The sequence below is a fragment of the Dunckerocampus dactyliophorus genome, chromosome 4 (assembly GCF_027744805.1).
Source record: "Dunckerocampus dactyliophorus isolate RoL2022-P2 chromosome 4, RoL_Ddac_1.1, whole genome shotgun sequence".
NCBI lineage: Eukaryota > Metazoa > Chordata > Actinopteri > Syngnathiformes > Syngnathidae > Dunckerocampus > Dunckerocampus dactyliophorus.
The window spans coordinates 15,713,398-15,732,192 of record NC_072822.1 but is presented as its reverse complement, the minus strand read 5'-3'; the positions used below and the strand labels follow the sequence as shown (position 1 = coordinate 15,732,192).

Genomic DNA, 18,795 nt, shown 5'->3' with positions numbered 1-18,795 from the left:
CAAGACAAACAATGTAGTTTAAAAAAAACTCACTCCAAAGCGTTACAGAAGTAGAGTCTGTTAAAAATAAACGATCTTGCTTTGAAGCCTTCTCTGTGCTGATATCGCGGGAAGTTCCCAGAGTGAACGCGCCAAATTAAGAAAACACAAGGGTTGTCGCTGTCGGAGGAACAAGAACGGACGTTTAAAGTAGCTCCTAAATATTAACAGATGCAGATTTTTGCTTATGAATAACACCACATTGGAGCAAGTAACTAATTTTCACTCTACCACGAAAAATGGTGTTGCAAAATAGTGGAAGGTACAAATCGGACCGAGGTCAAGGTGGAGACCAAGACAACCAGTAAGTAGTTCCGCATTCATTCTATACATAGAGTCTTGAATGAAAACGATATAGCGCTAGCTTGTTTGCTGTTTAAACTAGGGACGATGGCTCGTCCATGTCCGCCCTCAAGAGGCTGGAGCGCAGCCAGTTCACAGACGAGATGGACAGCCGCTTCGGGTTCGAGAGGATGAAGGAACCTGGGGAGAAAACTGGCTGGTTGATCAACATGCATCCTGTAGGTCAACAATCACCCTTCTGTGAGCTTTGCCTCTTTGTCATTTAAAACTTGCAATCGAACAGTGATCAATGATTTCTGTATATCTATGCATTGTCAGGCTGAGATCCTGGATGAAGACAAGAGACTGATCAGTGCTGTGGACTATTATTTTATTCAGGAGGATGGAAGCAGGTTTAAGGTGTGTTGGGGGGCGGCAGATACAATGACTGGCCAAAAGACAGTGACCCCCCCTGTATTTAAAAGGGGTTGGGGTTGCTGCAGTTGGTCAGGTATATACCAAGAGGACAATTTTTTTTGGTCAGGGAGAGTATATTTTATCTGCATTGTTACACACTTGCATACCTGTGTACATTCATCATTGTTTAATTATACCTAATCTGTCTGCAGGTTGCGCTCCCTTTCAAGCCTTATTTTTATATTGCTACAAAAAAGGTAAGCCAGGCCATGAAACATGGTCTGTGTCAAAGCCCACAATGCATTAACGCTAATAGAACACTTTTGCAGAACTGCGAAAGAGAAGTTATCTCATATCTGTCAAGGAAGTTCCAAGGAAAAGTGTCCAAGCTTGAAATTCTCCCAAAAGAGGATCTTGACCTGGTGAGAGGGATTTTTGCTGTATAAATGGTAATAATGACTGCTTTCCCCTCACTCTTATATATTGCTTTACTGCTCTTTTGTCACCCAGCCGAACCATCTGGTTGGACTGAAGAGGGGATACATTAAGCTGTCATTCAACACTGTAGATGACCTCATCAAGGTCAAGCGAGAGATTTCCCCAGCAGTGCGAAAAAACAGGGAAAGAGAGCAGTCAAATGATGTCTACACTTCGATGTTATCAAGGTATTTCTTTCTTTAGTACAACTATGGTTAAAATGTGGTGTTTTCATTAGTGTGGTTATGTTCAGCTTTCTGTTTTTATTATATACACAGATGGGTTGGTCGTCCTCTAATGATGTTCCCGTTAAATTGTGGAATCCACACCTTTAAAAAAAAAAAAAGTTATTTTTATCGGACCAACCACTTGATGTCTACTGCCGTTTCTACAAGCAGCAGCATGCACTCTGACAATCACGAGGCAGTAGATGGCAAGGACCATTGTTTTGAAGCCACACACAAACACAACAGACAGTATTATCAGGCATTTAGGTGTAACATATCATGTCATTCAAATATAAGTCCAGCTGAACAACAAGACCAACTTAGTAACACTGTTCAGAACCTGTGGTCTGGGACGCACGGTGGGCGAGTGGTTAGCATGTTGGCCACACAGTCAGGAGATCGGGAAGACCTGGGTTTGAATCTCTGCTTGGGCATCTCTGTGTAGAGTTTGCATGTTCTCCCTGTGGGTTTTCTCCCGGCACTCCAGTTTCTTCCCACATTCCAAAAACATGCATGTTATCTATTAATGTCCAGTCATGTTTAAGAACAAATGGATTACATTGAATGTAATACACTGAATGTCAGCATTCTTTTTCTGTGACTAAGTCTAGTCGCACTGGAATTATTTTATTTAAAAAAAAAAAATAAAACAATTCAAAATGCATTGATTGTATTTGTCAAATTTAATAGACTGTTACATTCTTATATTGTAATTTTATTTGAGACACTAAACAGTGCTTATGACTTGTGAGGAGTTGAAAATGTCAAGCCTATATCTCCGGACTTGACTCCACCTGTCTTGTCCCGACTTGAGACTTGACTAAAGGCATGCACGTCTCATGCCTTTACTTGAGACTTGACTTAAGACTTACTTGAAACTTGCAAATACTGACTTGCTCCCACCTCTGATAGTAAGATGCTAGGAAGAGACTGATGGGACCAATTGCACTCTAGGACTGAAGGAATGGTTTCATAGTGACTTTAATGGAAAAAATAAATTCCTCAGTCCACATTGTAATCCAGAATTGCACTAAAATGTAATGAACTTTCATGATATTCGGTTGTGTAGATTATTTGGTTAATTCAACTCACCAACAAACGGTGATGAAAACAATTCTGTTGTTTTTATTTTTACCATACTAGGGACAGAAATCATGATCGAAATCATTGCATTTGGCAACAATGAGAAACATGTTTTTTCCAACTCTTCAGATCATGTTATCCTTTTTTTGCGCTTGCGTAAGATCCCAGTAGCTAAAAGGAGGTCATTTTCATCCAGTTGCAGAATAACCGCCAAGGCAACAACATGTAGAAAGAGCTCCATCCTTTCTTAATGCTCTGGTTTTGATGGATTTATACTCCCTTGCTGGATTTGCAGTGCTCTCTCAGGTGCGAGCGTGACCTTAGCAGAGGAAGATGGGATGTCCAAGAGTATTTCTGACCAATTAGACAACATTGTGGACATGCGAGAGTATGACGTGCCTTACCACGTGCGCGTGTCCATCGACCTCAAGATCCATGTGGTGAATATACATGATTACATCTTCTGAATGTAAGACTGGATCATTGCATGAGCTTCTCATATTTCTCTTCTTTATTTCTCAGGCTCACTGGTACAACGTTCGATATAAAGGCAGCACTTACCCACCGGAGATTGTTCGGCGGGATGATCTTGTAGAACGACCGGTATGAAGATTTTTGTTATGCATGTCACTCGTCTTTTACATTGACGTCCCATAAAGAACTTTTCTTTCTTGCATTTAGGACCCAGTTGTTTTGGCTTTTGACATTGAGACTACCAAACTTCCACTAAAATTCCCAGATGCAGAGACGGACCAAATTATGATGATCTCATACATGATAGATGGACAGGTGTGTTTTACGTCCTGCCTACTTGTAATTTATTTTGTGTTTGTGTTGCTATAACTTACTGATTTCTTCCTTAAGGGTTTTCTAATCACAAACAGAGAGATTGTCTCTGAGAACATTGAGGACTTTGAGTTCACACCCAAACCTGAATATGAAGGTCCTTTCACTGTTTTCAATGAGGATGATGAGGTAAGTTTTTGCAGATAACCTTTTTTGTATGATATAATTATTAGCCTACCAGCGTCATTGTAACATTTTGTCTCATAACATCAGGCAGCACTTATTCAGAGGTGGTTTGATCACGTTCAAGAAACAAAGCCTAACATCTTTGTCACCTACAATGGAGACTTTTTTGACTGGTGAGCAATATGTTTTCCAGCCTTGTTTTTTTTTTTTTTTTTTTTTTTTTAGTCATCACACATTGTTAACATCTTTCTTTGTTCATATCTTTCTTTTCTGACTTTGCTGTAATTCTTGCAGGCCTTTTATTGAAACACGAGCATCGCTGCATGGACTGAGCATGCACAGGGAGATTGGTTTCCAGAAGGACAGCCAGGGAGAGTACAAGGCCAGTCAGGCCATCCACATGGACTGTTTAAGGTTTGACACCATATGAAAAATTAGATTAAAAACACAAAGCTGCAAATGGATAAATTACAGTGACTGGTCTTGATGCTTTGTTATGATGCTTCTAGTATAGTATTGTGCAAAGGTCTTACTAGATTTGTTTTTTAATAAGCTTTTTCACAGCAGCAATTTTAACAGAAATCTACATTGTTCAGCTTTTGTTATCAGTTCAGCCTTGGCAGAGGTTTAACTCCAGTGAGGGACATTTTACACTTTTACATAGTACTGTACAATATACTGTACATGGACATCTGTTTCCTTTATGCAGTACTAGTTGGGATCTGAAACTTTGCACTACTTAAATGTTTAATCAAACAAGCATTTTGATTTTGACTGAATTTAATCAAAGATAATATTTCTTTTGCATTTGTTGCAACAGAACTTTGTGTTTTATTTAGGCTATTTGTTTCTTAAAATGCCCTAAAGGGGTAGAGGTTGATTTATAAGCCTGTTTCTCTTGTGTGCCAGGTGGGTTAAGAGAGACAGCTACCTACCTGTGGGAAGTCATAATTTGAAGGCTGCAGCAAAGGCTAAACTGGGCTATGACCCTGTGGAGCTGGACCCAGAAGAGATGTGCCGCATGGCAACAGAGGAACCACAGGTATGGGAATGCATCAGCTCATGATAAAGAAAGGAAATAATTTTGTATTCATTATTAAACCTTTTTTTGTTGTCAGACGTTAGCCACCTACTCTGTGTCAGATGCCGTGGCCACATATTACCTCTACATGAAATATGTTCACCCCTTCATTTTTGCTCTGTGCACCATCATTCCTATGGAGCCCGATGAGGTTTGTTTACTATGCATTATACTCAAGTACAACATATTACATGTCATGACTTCCACTGTTAGACACACTTTTGTATTCCTGTAAATGCAGGTGCTGCGTAAGGGCTCGGGCACACTATGCGAAGCTCTGCTCATGGTGCAGGCCTTCCACGCAAACATAGTCTTCCCCAACAAACAGGAGCAGGTATTCAACAAGCTAACCGATGACGGACATGTCTTGGACTCCGAGACGTACGTGGGGGGCCATGTGGAGGCGCTGGAGTCCGGAGTGTTCCGGAGTGACATCCCCTGCCGTTTCAAAATGGTACAGTCCACCTCTTGTTCATCGTACATGCTTTTAACTAATGATTGATTTGTTGACAGAACCCAGCTGCATTTGACTTCCTAAGTCAAAGAGTTGAGCAAACGATTCGTCACGCCATTGAGGAAGAGGAGAAAATACCTCTGGAGCAAGTCACAAACTTTAATGAAGTATGTTAACTTTTTTTTTTTTTTACTTCAAACAACAGAGTAATAACTTTTTATCACTTCTCTACAAAATTTGGCCAAGCTATGAATAATTTTGTGCTTGACTGTGCATAGGAGATGTGTACAATTTTAGGCTCACCTAAGTGAGGTCTGTGTGGTGTTGGTGGATGTCTCCACTCTATTGATTACTATTCCAGTTCTCTGGTATGTTTCCAGGTCTGTGATGACATAAAAAATAAGCTGACATCCCTGAAAGAGGTTCCCAACAGGATTGAGTGCCCGCTCATATACCATCTTGATGTTGGAGCAATGTACCCTAATATCATCCTAACCAACCGCCTACAGGTAAAAAAAACTCTGAAAAATGAATTATGCATGCACTAAAACAAAAAAATACTAAAGTACTTTACCATTTCTAATATCTCATATAGCCTTCTGCCATGGTAGATGAGGCCACTTGTGCTGCCTGTGACTTTAATAAACCGGGTGCAACATGTCAGAGGAGGATGGCCTGGCAGTGGAGAGGGGAAATCAGTAAGTTTGTGTTGCATGTGTGGTGTTTTTAAAGCATTACAAAAAAAGTCTCACGGAGCTAATGAAGAGTATGCAAAAATGCATCACGCCCTTCTCACATAGTGCCCGCCAGCCGCAGTGAGTTCCACCGCATCCAGCAGCAACTGGAGTCCGAGAAGTTTCCCCCATTCTTCCCCAATGGACCACCTCGAGCCTTCCATACACTCAACAGGGAGGAACAGGCCAAGCATGAGAAAAAACGTCTTGCAGGTGCTTTCTCTTTCACTAGTTTGTTGTGATGTTCTCCTTGTCAAAGCCAGTCCTGACATAGGTTGTCTTTGTGTCAGACTACTGCAAGAAGGCCTATAAGAAGACACACGTCACCAGGCTGGAGGAGAGAGTCACCACCATCTGTCAGAGGGAAAACTCTTTCTACGTGGACACTGTTCGAGCGTTCAGGGATAGGCGATATGAATTTAAAGGGCTGCACAAGGTACATGCCTTTGCAACACATAGGCAACCATGTTTGCTGTTCACTTTGAATCATTTCTCCTCTAAAGAGGTCTGATTCACTTTGAATTACCCAGCACTGAATCAAAACAAATCTTCTCAATCTCAGGTAATCTTTATAAGGTGCAGATTTAGGAGCACATTTCTTGGTTGGTGTTTTTGCATATTACTGCTAACTGTGACAATCAAAACCATACATGCAGCTATCTTGCATATAACGTTTATAGTAGTACATAAATAAATGCAGTACAAACTCGTCTATTAATTGAGCTATCCTGTCATCGCTGTCCAATTGTAATTTTGTCATATAGACAGCATCTGAATGAGCTTGTTGTATCATGAGAGATGCACAACACTCTAGGTTTCTGGAAGTATCCATTTAACCAGTCCTAAATATAAGTTTTCTTTGGGGGTAAAAAAGTAACATTTAAGTATGAGAGGGCCTCACAGGACTAATTTTATTTTTTTTTGCAGAATTTTGTAATCTCACCTCCTCTTGTTCACACAAAATTGCTTTTTTTTATGCTGTTTGTACGTCTTGTTCCTTAAGGTGTGGAAGAAGAAACTGTCTTCAGCTCAAGACAGTGGAGATGCTGCAGAGGTCAAGCGTTGCAAGAACATGGAGATTCTATATGAGTCTCTTCAGCTGGCTCACAAGTGTATCCTCAATTCCTTTTACGGCTACGTCATGAGGAAAGGGTACGGGTTAACTCTATATTCTCTAGGGATGCCCGATTTCCGTGGAAAAGCATGTGATTGGCATACGCCGATAAATGCCTTTCTATTGCAGCCTGCAGCCTATCTCTAAGCCTGTGTACAGTGTAGTGTCCTGCTCTAACGTCTTGGAGAGCCCTGCCCACTTTCCTTCACACTGCGCAGGCGTGCCAAAGCCAAAACAACCATGTCTGCCGCGTGGAATGTACCTGCCATTTGTGAGAGTGTTATAAAATGACAAAACATGGCACGAAAAATATCTGCCAGGGCTAACATGTTAAAAAGCTTCAATTTAATACGGCATTTGAAGGCAAACACTTAACTGAGTCCGCCCGTATGTGCGTGACAGTCAGACGGCTAAGCAAATAACCTGAAAAATTAATAGGAAGAGATGAGCCTTTCTCAGCGGTGGAAGACACCGGGTTCGCCGACGGCTCTCTCACTTGGAGCCCCGCTGTGTGTTGTCTCATCCTCTGTAGGTTTCACCAGTGATGTATGTTCTTTTGAAAAAGTAAGTGTAAATGAAGGTGATTTTATGGTTCCTTATCCTATAACCAATGGCAGGGGTGCAGCCAGGAATTCTGGGCCCCATGGAAGAAAAAAAATTACGTTGGGCCCCCCTTTTTTATTTTTTAATAATTACCTATTTTTCAGACCACATGGCAGTCAGGGGACCTTGGAATTGTCCTAATTTCCCCCCTTATACTGTACAGCACCCCTGGCCAATAGCACTCATCATAAATACATTGAAAAATTTAGTTAATCCATGTGATCGGTATCGGCCAATTTCACTATTGAATGATCGGTATTGGAATCGGCAGCAAACAACCGTGATCGGAGCATCCCTAGTATTCTATCTCTATTTGGCTCATGTGGAGACAATCTCAACTGCTGCTCTTTCATTGTCATGCCACTAGGGCGCGCTGGTACTCCATGGAGATGGCTGGCATAGTGTGCTACACTGGTGCCAACATCATCACTCAAGCTAGAGAGCTCATTGAACAAATTGGGTGAGTAGCACATGATATTATACAATCAACCAATAGACTTCCATGTGCATCATCTGTTTCCTGTCTACTTTTTTGTGACTCAGGAGGCCACTTGAATTGGATACTGATGGTATCTGGTGCGTCCTACCCAACACCTTCCCAGAGAACTTTGTAGTGAAGACAAGTAATGAGAAGAAGCCCAAGGTGACCATCTCCTATCCTGGTGCCATGCTGAATATTCTGGTGAAGGAAGGCTTCACCAATGATCAGTATCACGAGCTTGTCGACCCTGCATCACTCACATACAACATCAGGGCAGAAAACAGCATATTTTTCGAGGTGGATGGGCCATATCTAGCCATGATTCTGCCTGCCTCTAAAGAAGAAGGAAAGAAGTTAAAGAAGCGGTATGGACAAATACCATATTTCCTCAAATGATAAACACCCTTTTAATAGACATTATACCCTCAGGAAAAATAGCAGATTGTGCCAGTGGTTTACATTAATATGACATATAGTGGTCTAGAATGACACTGCATTGTACTGAGAGGTGTTTCTAATGTTCCACTTCAGTCATTTAGAATCAATTGGCAATCAAAATATTGGAAAGTTGTACACCTCTTCAATCATGAATAAAATAAATGGTTACATTCATTAAACTCGTGCCAGTGTCAATCAACACTGAGAATTTTTATTTTTGTTAAGTTAACCTTTCATTTTAGGTATGCTGTGTTCAACGAAGATGGCTCCCTAGCTGAACTGAAGGGTTTTGAAGTGAAAAGAAGAGGGGAACTGCAGCTCATTAAGATTTTCCAGTCTTCCGTGTTTGAGGCTTTCCTCAAAGGTACCACCCTGGAGGAGGTCTATGCCTCTGTAGCCAAAGTGGCTGACTATTGGTTGGATGTCCTGTACAGCAAGGTAATGGTAGTGTCCCACTTGTTGTTGTTGTTGTTGTTGTTGTTGTTGTTATGAGTGTCAACTAGTCAAACTGTCAATATGACAGTACGTATCACACGGCACAAAAAATGCTTAGTCTTCATGTTGATGGGTCATTTCATTTTTTCCTCAGGCTGCCAATATGCCAGATGCAGAGCTGTTTGACCTGATTTCAGAGAATCGCTCTATGTCCAAGAAGTTGGAGGACTACGGAGAGCAGAAGTCCACTTCCATCAGCACAGCTAAGAGACTGGCAGAGTTCTTGGGAGACCAAATGGTGAAGGATGCTGGTCTGAGCTGTCGTTATGTTATCTCACGAAAGCCAGAAGGATCTCCTGTCACAGAGAGGTGGGGAAATGTCAGAAGTAGCTTGTTAGTACTGTGTTTTTCTGATAGGCTTCAAAAACTAAATTTGGTGATCACATATTCACTTGTGGTGTTAAGCAATTCTGTGGTTAATTTGTGTTTCTGCCATTAGAGCCATTCCATTGGCCATCTTCCAAGCTGAGGCCAGTGTGACCAAACATTTCCTGCGTAAATGGCTCAAGATGCCCAGCATGCAAGACTTTGACATTCGCTCCGTAAGGATTTGGACTGAAATGATCTTCAAACATGTAGATTTCTGCGCAAAGTGGTCTCGTCTTGCATGACGTTGTCTTGTCTGGTCCTCACAGATCCTCGACTGGAGTTACTACATAGAAAGGCTTGGAAGTGCCATCCAGAAAATCATCACCATCCCTGCAGCTCTTCAACAGGTATTATTTGAAAAGTGAATCAATGGAATGACGGAAATCAATGATGATACACTGTTTGACTTGCCTAACTTCCATGCTGGCAACATGTGTTCAGTCCCCAATCAGTGAAAGTGTGAATGTTTGTCTATCTTAATATGTGCTCTGTGATTGGCTAGCAACCAGTCCTGTACAATGTGTAGTCTACCCTTCACCAAAAGTCAGTTGGGGTTGGCTCCAGCTTCCCACAAGCCTAAACAGGATAAGCAGTTGAAGATGGGTGGTTGAATGGATGAATTAATGGTCAGCTGGGTGACATGTGAGCTGGTTTGACAGAACTTAACTATCCCATATTAGGGAAAAGATACATGTAATGGAATCTGTATGTATATGTGTTTATTGTTGTAGTTTCTATTGGTTTAGAACTGTTCTGCATCATAAAGAAAAGTGTTATGTTTTGAATGTCTTATTGACATTTTCAACAAAACAGAGCATTATTTTGTAATCTTAATATCTGTTTGCCTTGTTTTGATTATCAGGTGAAGAATCCAGTTCCCCGAGTGCGACATCCCGATTGGCTTCACAAGAAACTCCTTGAGAAAAATGACATCTACAAGCAAAAGAAAATCAGCGAGTTGTTCACCAGTGAGGGCAAGCGGCAGGTAGGTTACATCACAGCAAAAAGACTCCTTCAACCTTTATTGGGAAAGGAATCATATTTGGTAACTCACAGTAAGTATTAGGTGTTAAACAAAATACTAAGACAACAACAGTAAATACAAATCTGATTGGATGTTGGTGTAATTCAAGAAGGTCCCAGCTCCACACGTGTAAAGGACTTATTTGTGATTGATATTTGTGATTCTCCTTCAGGTGGCTCATCAGCCCCTCGCAGGCCGTCCAGTTCCCGACATGGAGGACTTTGGGATGCCAGCCAGGCCTCTGCAGCCGGCCATCCCCATCAGCACTAAGAGGAAGAGAGCGTCTCAGGGGGAGGACAGCCAGGTAGAGTCTCAAGATCTTGAGCTCACCCAGTCGTGGAGAGAGGTCCTGGGACCACCGCCACCAACGGGCACAACACAGGTAGACAACTGGCTACATTTTCCAAGTAAATTTACCTGCTGTAAAATCCCCATTCGAGATCTTCTTCTTTGTAATTTACTTATCAGTATTTGGATTCTTGCAATAAATAACATATCAATCAGAACCAAATACAAATTACTGTATACAGGATATTGCACACAAAGCACATGATGAAAACATAACCTCTTCAGTCAAACCAGTCTTAAAGCTGTGTCCGTTCACAGGAGGAGCGTCTTGTGTGGCTGCGTTTCCATAAGAAAAAATGGGAGCTGCAGCTGAGGCAGAGGAAGGAGAGAAAAAAGAGGAGGCGGCTGATGGATGGAGAGTCCCAGCCAGTAGGCGGTGGAGTGATCAGAGATGGTCCCAGCACGGGCCTGGGAAGCTTCCTCCGCAAAACGGCTCGCAGCATCCTGGACATGCCCTGGCAAATAGTGCAGGTGGCCATACGTTAGCTCACCAACACCACCCTCTGTATCTAATTGAATTAAATAAATATGTTAAATAAATAAATATGATGTGTTTCAGATTGCAGAAACTACCCACCCCGGCCTATACAAGTTGTGGGCTGTAATTGGAAATGACCTCCACTGCATTAAGCTCAATATCCCTCGCATCTTCTATGTCAACCAGAAAGTCCCAAAACAGGAGGACGGACCCACATACAAAAAGGTACACAGTGAGGGAGCCTGTGATTTCAAAGAAATGTGTGAAACATTTTTATTTTAATGTGTTTTATGTCTTCAGGTGAACCGCATGCTCCCTCGCTCCAACATGGTATACTACCTTTATGAGTACTGTGTTCCAGAGGACATGTACCAGGAGCACATCAATGAGATCAACGCTGACCTCTCTGCCCCAGACATTGAAGGGGTCTATGAAACACAGGTATCATAGACAGACCAACAGTTATTATACTTACTGAACTCTTCTTTAAATACTGTACTTGCATAATCAATTGAGATTCAATACAAGAGTGCAATTCAACACCGCTGCAAACTATAACCACATTATTGAACCATATTGTAAAATTAAGAGCTCACGGATTTTTGTAAAGGGATTATTGATGCCATTCACGGTTTCTTGGTTTGTGCATATGTGATGAAGCCAATTGTGTATTTTGTGTATCCATCTCTCAGGTGCCGTTGCTGTTTCGTGCCCTAGTGCAGCTCGGATGTGTCTGCATGGTAAATAGGCGTGTTGGAAGAGATCTGGGCAGCAGAGAGGCCGACACTTTTGATTTGGAGCATCTGGAGATGAGGTCTCTGGCCCAGTTCAGCTACCTGGAGCCAGGTATTACCAATCTTTAGCATATTTGTGTGATTTATGTGTCCAACTGATCTTTCCATGAGCATACAGATTTTTTGCAATGTCTATGTTATGTTTGTGGTTCTTTCAGGCAGTGTTCGCCACATGTACCTCTACCATCACAGTGAGGGTCACAAGGCCCTTTTTGGTCTTTTTATCCCCTCTCAACGCAAAGCCAACATCTTTGTCCTGGACACTGTAAGAGCAATGCACTGCTTATATTGTTTTTGTCATCTTTCTGATGAGACATCAATTATGAAAGAGTAAGATACATAATAATGCAGCCCTCCTTTACTCTACATGCAGGTGAGAAGCAACCAGATGCCAAACCTCAGTAATGTCTACACTGCTGAGCGCACTGCCCTCCTGGAAAAGACAACAGATGACCTCCTGCCTCCAGAGAAGCACAATTTTGAAGTCCGGGCTGAGAATGATGTGAAGGCTATCTACCGTGCACTGCAACGCACACTGCTAAGCTACAAGGTAAAAAGACAACAATATCCCCTGATATGGCACACAATAACTCTGAGAAAGTGCTTTCAAACTTTTGACTGGCACTGTATATTACAAGTAATGTTAGTGGTAATGATATGATTTGTTGTGTTCAGGAGGAGCGCCGGGGGCCGACCCTCATCGCTGTGCAATCTAACTGGGACTTGCGGCGATTGGCTACAGGGATGCCTGTGCTGGAGGAATTCCCCGTCGTTCCAGTACATGTTATTGATGAGATCAGCTACAATGTACTGGACTGGCAGCGTCATGGTGCCCGGCGCATGATCCGCCACTATCTGAACTTGGACAGTTGTCTGTCACAGGCTTTTGACATGGCAAGGTCGGTACCAACTGTGCACTGTGCATGCCACATCAACTGACTGCTAGATAATGTATCATCAAAGCAGTATGCTAAGTCAACTGATATGTTGTGTCTGTAGTAAATGGCTCATTATTTAATTATAAACTAAACCTCCTGTTAACGCTCTCCATTTCAGGTATTACCACTTACCTGTGGGGAACCTACCCCAGGATGTGTCTATCTTTGGTTCTGACTTGTTCCTGGCCAGACATCTGCGGAAACACAACCACCTGCTGTGGCTGTCCCCCACAGCAAGGCCAGACATGGGGGGCAAAGAGGCCGATGACAGCCGTCTGGTTATGGAAAGTGATGACCGGTGCTCTGTTGAGATCAATGCACAAGGATGCTACTCCACAGGTACCTCAACACATACACACAATACAGCAAGTTATGCCCACCCTCGCATATTTTCATACATTCCAATGCTGAAATTTGAAGGGCATAGCATTTTTGGCCCTTGCTCAGCTCAGACAAAACCCAATGATAAATCTGATGTCCTTGCTGGGATACAATCTTGAGGAATAAATGTTAATTTTCCAATGTTCTGTCTTTCAGTGTGTGTAGAGCTAGACCTGCAGAGCCTGGCTGTGAACACAATCCTCCAGTCACAGCATGTCAATGACATGGAGGGAGGAGCCAGTTTGGGTGTTAGTTTTGATGTGATCCAGCAGGCCTCTTTGGAAGACATGATGTCAGGAAACCAGGGAGCTAATTTGTTAGCAAGCTATGATGAGACCGCACTCTGCTCCAACACCTTCAGGTGTGTACACTGTTGTCACACACATACTGTCGCCATTGCACGCCATTCCAGCATTTTATGTTTTGTACGAGTAGGATTTTGAAGAGCATGGTGGTGGGCTGGGTCCGAGAGATCACACAGTACCACAACGTGTATGCTGACAACCAGGTGATGCACTTCTACCGCTGGCTCCATTCCCCCAGTTCGCTGCTCTATGACCCTGCTCTGCACCGCACCCTGCACAACATGATGAAGAAGGTCTTCCTGCAGTGAGTAAAACATGTGATCACTCCTTTGCACACAAAAGAGAGAGCAGAGGAGAAATTGTCAGAAAGAGAACAAATTACATGCTGTCGTCTAAAAAGGGTTCATTTGTTTAATGAAAGGCAAGGTATAGGCCTGTTCTATGCAACTTTTATCTTTTAAATTAATTAATGACAATTAGCTTGACCTTCTTGGTGTGGTTTGTGCTGTTGGGTAGCGCCCTGCCACCCTAATACACAAAAGTGAGTAAACCCCTCACATTTCTGCATGTTTTATTATATCTTTTCATGAATAAACACTGAAGAAATGACACTTTTGATACAATTTAAAGTAGTAAGTGTACAGCTTGTATACTGCCCCCTCAAAATAACGCTGCACAATCATTAATACCAAAAGTGAGTACACTCGTAAGTGAAAATGGCCAAATTGGGCCCTCTTAGCGATTCTCCCTCACGGGTGTCATGCAGCTTGTTAGTGCTACAAGGTCTCAGGTGTGAATGGGGGAGCAGAAGTGTTAGAAATTTGGTGTTCTTGCTGTCATACTCTCATAATGGTCACTAGAAGTTCAACATAGCATTTTTTTTCTACATAAGGACACCCTAGGCCAGTGATCGGCAAGCCGTGGCTGTTCAGCCTCCTTGTTGCGGCTTCCTTTGCTGAGCTCTGTGATATTTTTTAACACTGAAATGTAGGAAATGTGCATTTTCAAAAAGAGTTGGAATATCCGAGTGACTGCAAATGCGTGAATGCATCTACACTGCGTTTTGACTGTTGATTGACTGCGGCTCCAGACTAATTTTCTTTACTAGAAGAAGAGGCAAAATGGTTCTTTTGATGGTAAAGCTTGCCAACACTCTGAAACTGAGCTGCAGCACGGTGGCCAAGACCATACAGCACATTAACAGGCCATGTTCCACTCAGAATAGTTGACTAAAAGAAGTTGAGTGCACATGCTCAGTGTCCTATCCAATTTGGATATTTTCATTGTGAGTGGTGTACAGTACTCACTTTTGTTGCCGCAGTTTAAACCCTAATGGCGGTGTGCTGAGTTATTTTGAGGCGACAGCAAATTTACACTGTTACACAGGGTAGTACACTGACTACTTTACATGGTGTCTAAGTGTCAATTCTTCAATGTTGTCCCATGAAAAGATAATAAAATATTTGCAGAAATGTGAGAGCCATCAGTGTAGGATGCTGTGACAGAAAAAAAATGTAAACAGCACGCAAGGATTGTGGGAACATAGTGTTTCACTGAAATGTCACAGGAAACTACAACATGGTAGTGCACTGGAATCTGCCCCGCTCACAGTAGGCTTGAGTCTGTGAACACCTTTTATTCTCTTATTAATTCACCTCTCATTCTGCTGATAGGTTGATTGCAGAGTTCAAACGTCTTGGCTCCACTGTGGTGTACGGAAACTTCAACAGGATCATCTTGTGTACTAAAAAGCGAAGAATAGACGATGCCATTGGCTATGTGGAATACATCACCAACAGGTTTAATATTCTGCTTTTTTAAATCATGCCATCCTACAAAATTATGGGGAGGTCACATTAGCCCTGCTTAATTTATCAACATTTAATTCTGTTTGTCACAATAAACGCCTTTTAGGATGAAAAAGATCAAGAGAGACAGGCCCACTCAGGTCAAACATCGGTGTTCTTTGACCTCATAAATGTTCTTGATTCTGAATGAATGGACAAAAGTACCAATACACTCCAAAAGTTTGTAGAAATTCTTCCCAAAAGAATGGAAGTGTTAATTTGAACTTCGTTTAATGGCCAAGAGTCTCAGTACCTTTGTCCATATACAGTAGTGTCTATCAGCAATTGTCTGTATACACAGTAACTACAGTAACCCTGTACCCGATTTACATTCTTTGTCTTCTAGCATACACTCCAAAGAAATCTTCCACTCTTTGTCTGTCTCTTTCTCCCGATGTTGGGAGTTTCTGGTTTGGATGGACCCGGCCAACTATGGCGGCGTGAAGGGCAAGCTTCCCGCCAACATCCTGTATGGAGAGGTACTTCATCCTGAAAGTTAATTATCATTGATACATACTGTATACACGTCTCATTGCTGCTATGTTGTTTTTTTTGTTTGTTTGTTTTTTTAGGAAGGAACCAAACCAAAGAAAAAGACAGGGGGAGAAGAGGATGGAAGTGAGGATGAAGAAGAGGAGGAGGAAGTGAATGCTGAGGATGATGAGGGAGACACACATACAGAGGATGTGGAGGACTTGATTGAGAGCAACTGGAACATTATGCAATATCTGCCACAAACTGCTTCCTGCCAGAATTACTTCCTCATGATTGTGTCAGGTAGGCCTACTAAATGCATAATAAAAGTTGTCATATGACAATTATAACTGGTTTACATTTGTGTGTATATATTCACTGGCCATAATATTAGGAACACTTGCATAATCTAGTTACAGATCCAATACAAGATCTGTTGGAACATTGATGATATGACAATGCGTGCTGATTAACACTGTCAGAGGTATTCATGTAATATAATAATTGCACTGGTGCACAAGTACAAGTACAAGTACAATTGTACTGGTGCACAGCATCATGCTAAGGTGTGTTTCTAATATTTTGATTGCTGCAGGAGAAGACAAATTGTAGAAAAGCAAAGTTCAACCACAATAACAAACATATTAAATTCATTATTATTATCTATATGAAGTACATTTACCTTTTTACATGCATATATAACAATGGTATTAAATGTCAATACAATCTCAATCACCGCCTGCCCCAGCTTACATTGCAGCAGTGTACCAGAGCATGAAGGAGGAGCTGAGACGCAACATTCCTGGAGCAACACCAGTCAAGAGACGTGGCTGCAGCCAGATTTCCCAGCAGGCAGCTGGAGATTTGAGCGCTCTTCCTGGTATGACGCTCCTTCTGGGTACTGAAAAATTACTCTTGTGCCATATATTTAGATCACTCATAGTTACTATTTCTCCTGTAGGAATGATTTCTTTTTCTCAGGAGTATGTGGCCAGTGAGCTGACTCAGAACATTTTCACCATCACACAAAAAATCCAAAAGAAGGTGACTGGAACCAGGAATGTGACCCAGCCCTCGGATATGTTCCCCGTCTTGCCAGGCTCACACTTACCTCTGAACAACCCAGCTTTAGAGTTCATCAAATATGTCTGCCAGGTAACCTTCTGAAAGACATACAGTACATCCTCAATGTTCAACCAGCTTATTTATTTTTCCCAACCTTTATTTTGTGTATTTAGGTCCTCTCACTAGACAGCAACATTGTGAACCAGGTGAACAAACTTAAGAGGGATCTCCTTCGCCTTGTGGATGTCGGAGAGTTCTCGGAAGAAGCCCAGTTTTACGACCCCTGCAGCTCATACATACTGCCTGAAGTCATCTGCCACAGCTGCAATTTTTGCCGTGATCTGGACCTCTGCAAAGACCCCTCTGTTGCACAAGTAAACAGTAGCTGAGGCACTTGTAGTAGTCCTACTTTTGGATCTTCTAATTGATCTTGTCAATTGTCATTTCCTCTCTATTTAGGACGGTTCCATCTTGCCTCAATGGTTCTGCTCCAACTGTCAAGCCCAGTATGAGACAGAGTCCATAGAGATGGCTTTGGTGGAGGCCCTGCAGAAGAAACTGATGAGCTACTCATTGCAGGACCTGGTGAGTCATACGCAGCGCTAACCTGTACAGAGGAGCAGTGATTACTCTTCATTGCATTGTATGGGCAGAAATCGCTCAGTCTGTTAGGATTTGGGTGTGGGGTCAAAGAGTCGCAAGTTCCTGCTGGAGATAGAAGATAAGGAAACTAATATGACATTGATGTATTGTAAAAGGGTTATATCCAAGTGTTACAGTCATTATTCAACCTGTTAAACCTTCAACTGTTCATTGTGTAATGTGTGATATTTAAATTTAGGTGTGTACCAAATGTAAAGGAGTAAAGGAAGCAAATATGCCTCTCTACTGCAAATGTGCAGGAGATTTTGACCTCAGTTTTCCAGCAAAGGTTTGTACTCTTCCATGTGCTGCATCGTATTATTGTTACAATTAAATGTTCATGTATTCATTTATACATTGCTTCCTTACTTTTTAAAGAGCTTCTCAGAGCAGATCACAGTGTTTCGGAACATTGCGTCTCACTTCAACATGAGCTTCCTGGAGGAGACCATTGACTGGTTGGTGGTGATGAGCCCACAGATGAGTCGGAGTGCTCCTTGAAGGCAAAGCTGAGCGCCAACGCTCCATCTGTCACATTTAGAGTGACATGTTCATCAGTCGGGATGAGTGCCACTCCCATTTACATGTGTGTGTGTGTGTGTGTGTACACACTTATGACTGATTGTATGTGGGCTGTAGATATGTTTGAACCCTGTGTTGTGATTGTATGTGCGATCGAGATGTATGCATTCACAGTTTGACTGTCAATAAATATTTTTACTGTAAAATCTGTTCCCTTGCAGTTGTCCATGTTTAAAAGTCTCGTTATATCCAGTAGTCCATCATTTCTAGGGACCATCATCCATCTGTAACCACACCATTACTGAGCTTTTTTGCCCTTCAATAATTCACTAAATCCCAAGGCAATAGTTCTGTTTGATGAGCTTGAAGGGGGCCGCAAGGTGGCTGAGTGGTTAGCATGTTGGCCACACAGTCAGGAGATCGGGAAGACCTGGGTTCAAAAAATCTCCGCTTGGGGGGTCTCTCTGTGTGGAGTTTGCATGTTCTCCCCGTGCATGCGTGGGTTTTCTCCGGGTACTCCGGTTTCCTCCCACATTCCAAAAACATGCATGTTAGGTTAATTGGCGACTCTAAATTGTCCATAGGTATGAATGTGAGTGTGAATGATTGTTTGTCTATATGTGCCCTGTGGTTGGCTGGCGACCAGTCCAGGGTGTACCCCGTCTCATGCCCGAAGTCAGGTGGGACAGGCTCCAGCATACCAGCGTGACC

General features: G+C 42.3%; 1 protein-coding gene across 1 annotated transcript; it reads left to right on the top strand.

The window, feature by feature from the left end:
• The first annotated feature begins 136 nt into the window (after positions 1-136).
• On the top strand, positions 137-18,252 carry pole (polymerase (DNA directed), epsilon). The gene is made up of 48 exons (XM_054773415.1): positions 137-343; positions 425-560; positions 661-741; positions 951-995; positions 1,068-1,160; positions 1,249-1,403; positions 2,821-2,965; positions 3,048-3,128; positions 3,207-3,314; positions 3,390-3,500; positions 3,585-3,670; positions 3,792-3,911; positions 4,407-4,539; positions 4,616-4,729; positions 4,820-5,032; positions 5,092-5,199; positions 5,413-5,541; positions 5,628-5,730; positions 5,833-5,979; positions 6,057-6,202; positions 6,770-6,918; positions 7,851-7,943; positions 8,027-8,329; positions 8,645-8,840; positions 8,992-9,206; positions 9,337-9,439; positions 9,533-9,613; positions 10,129-10,251; positions 10,463-10,672; positions 10,897-11,109; positions 11,198-11,341; positions 11,417-11,557; positions 11,809-11,962; positions 12,069-12,175; positions 12,284-12,460; positions 12,586-12,809; positions 12,967-13,187; positions 13,386-13,590; positions 13,665-13,838; positions 15,208-15,333; positions 15,728-15,860; positions 15,954-16,158; positions 16,604-16,735; positions 16,817-17,010; positions 17,094-17,294; positions 17,380-17,505; positions 17,762-17,851; positions 17,941-18,252. Exons 1-48 carry the CDS (start codon positions 279-281, stop codon positions 18,061-18,063), a joined length of 6,882 nt encoding a protein of 2,293 aa, XP_054629390.1. The 5' UTR covers positions 137-278; the 3' UTR covers positions 18,064-18,252.
• The last annotated feature ends 543 nt before the right edge of the window (positions 18,253-18,795 follow it).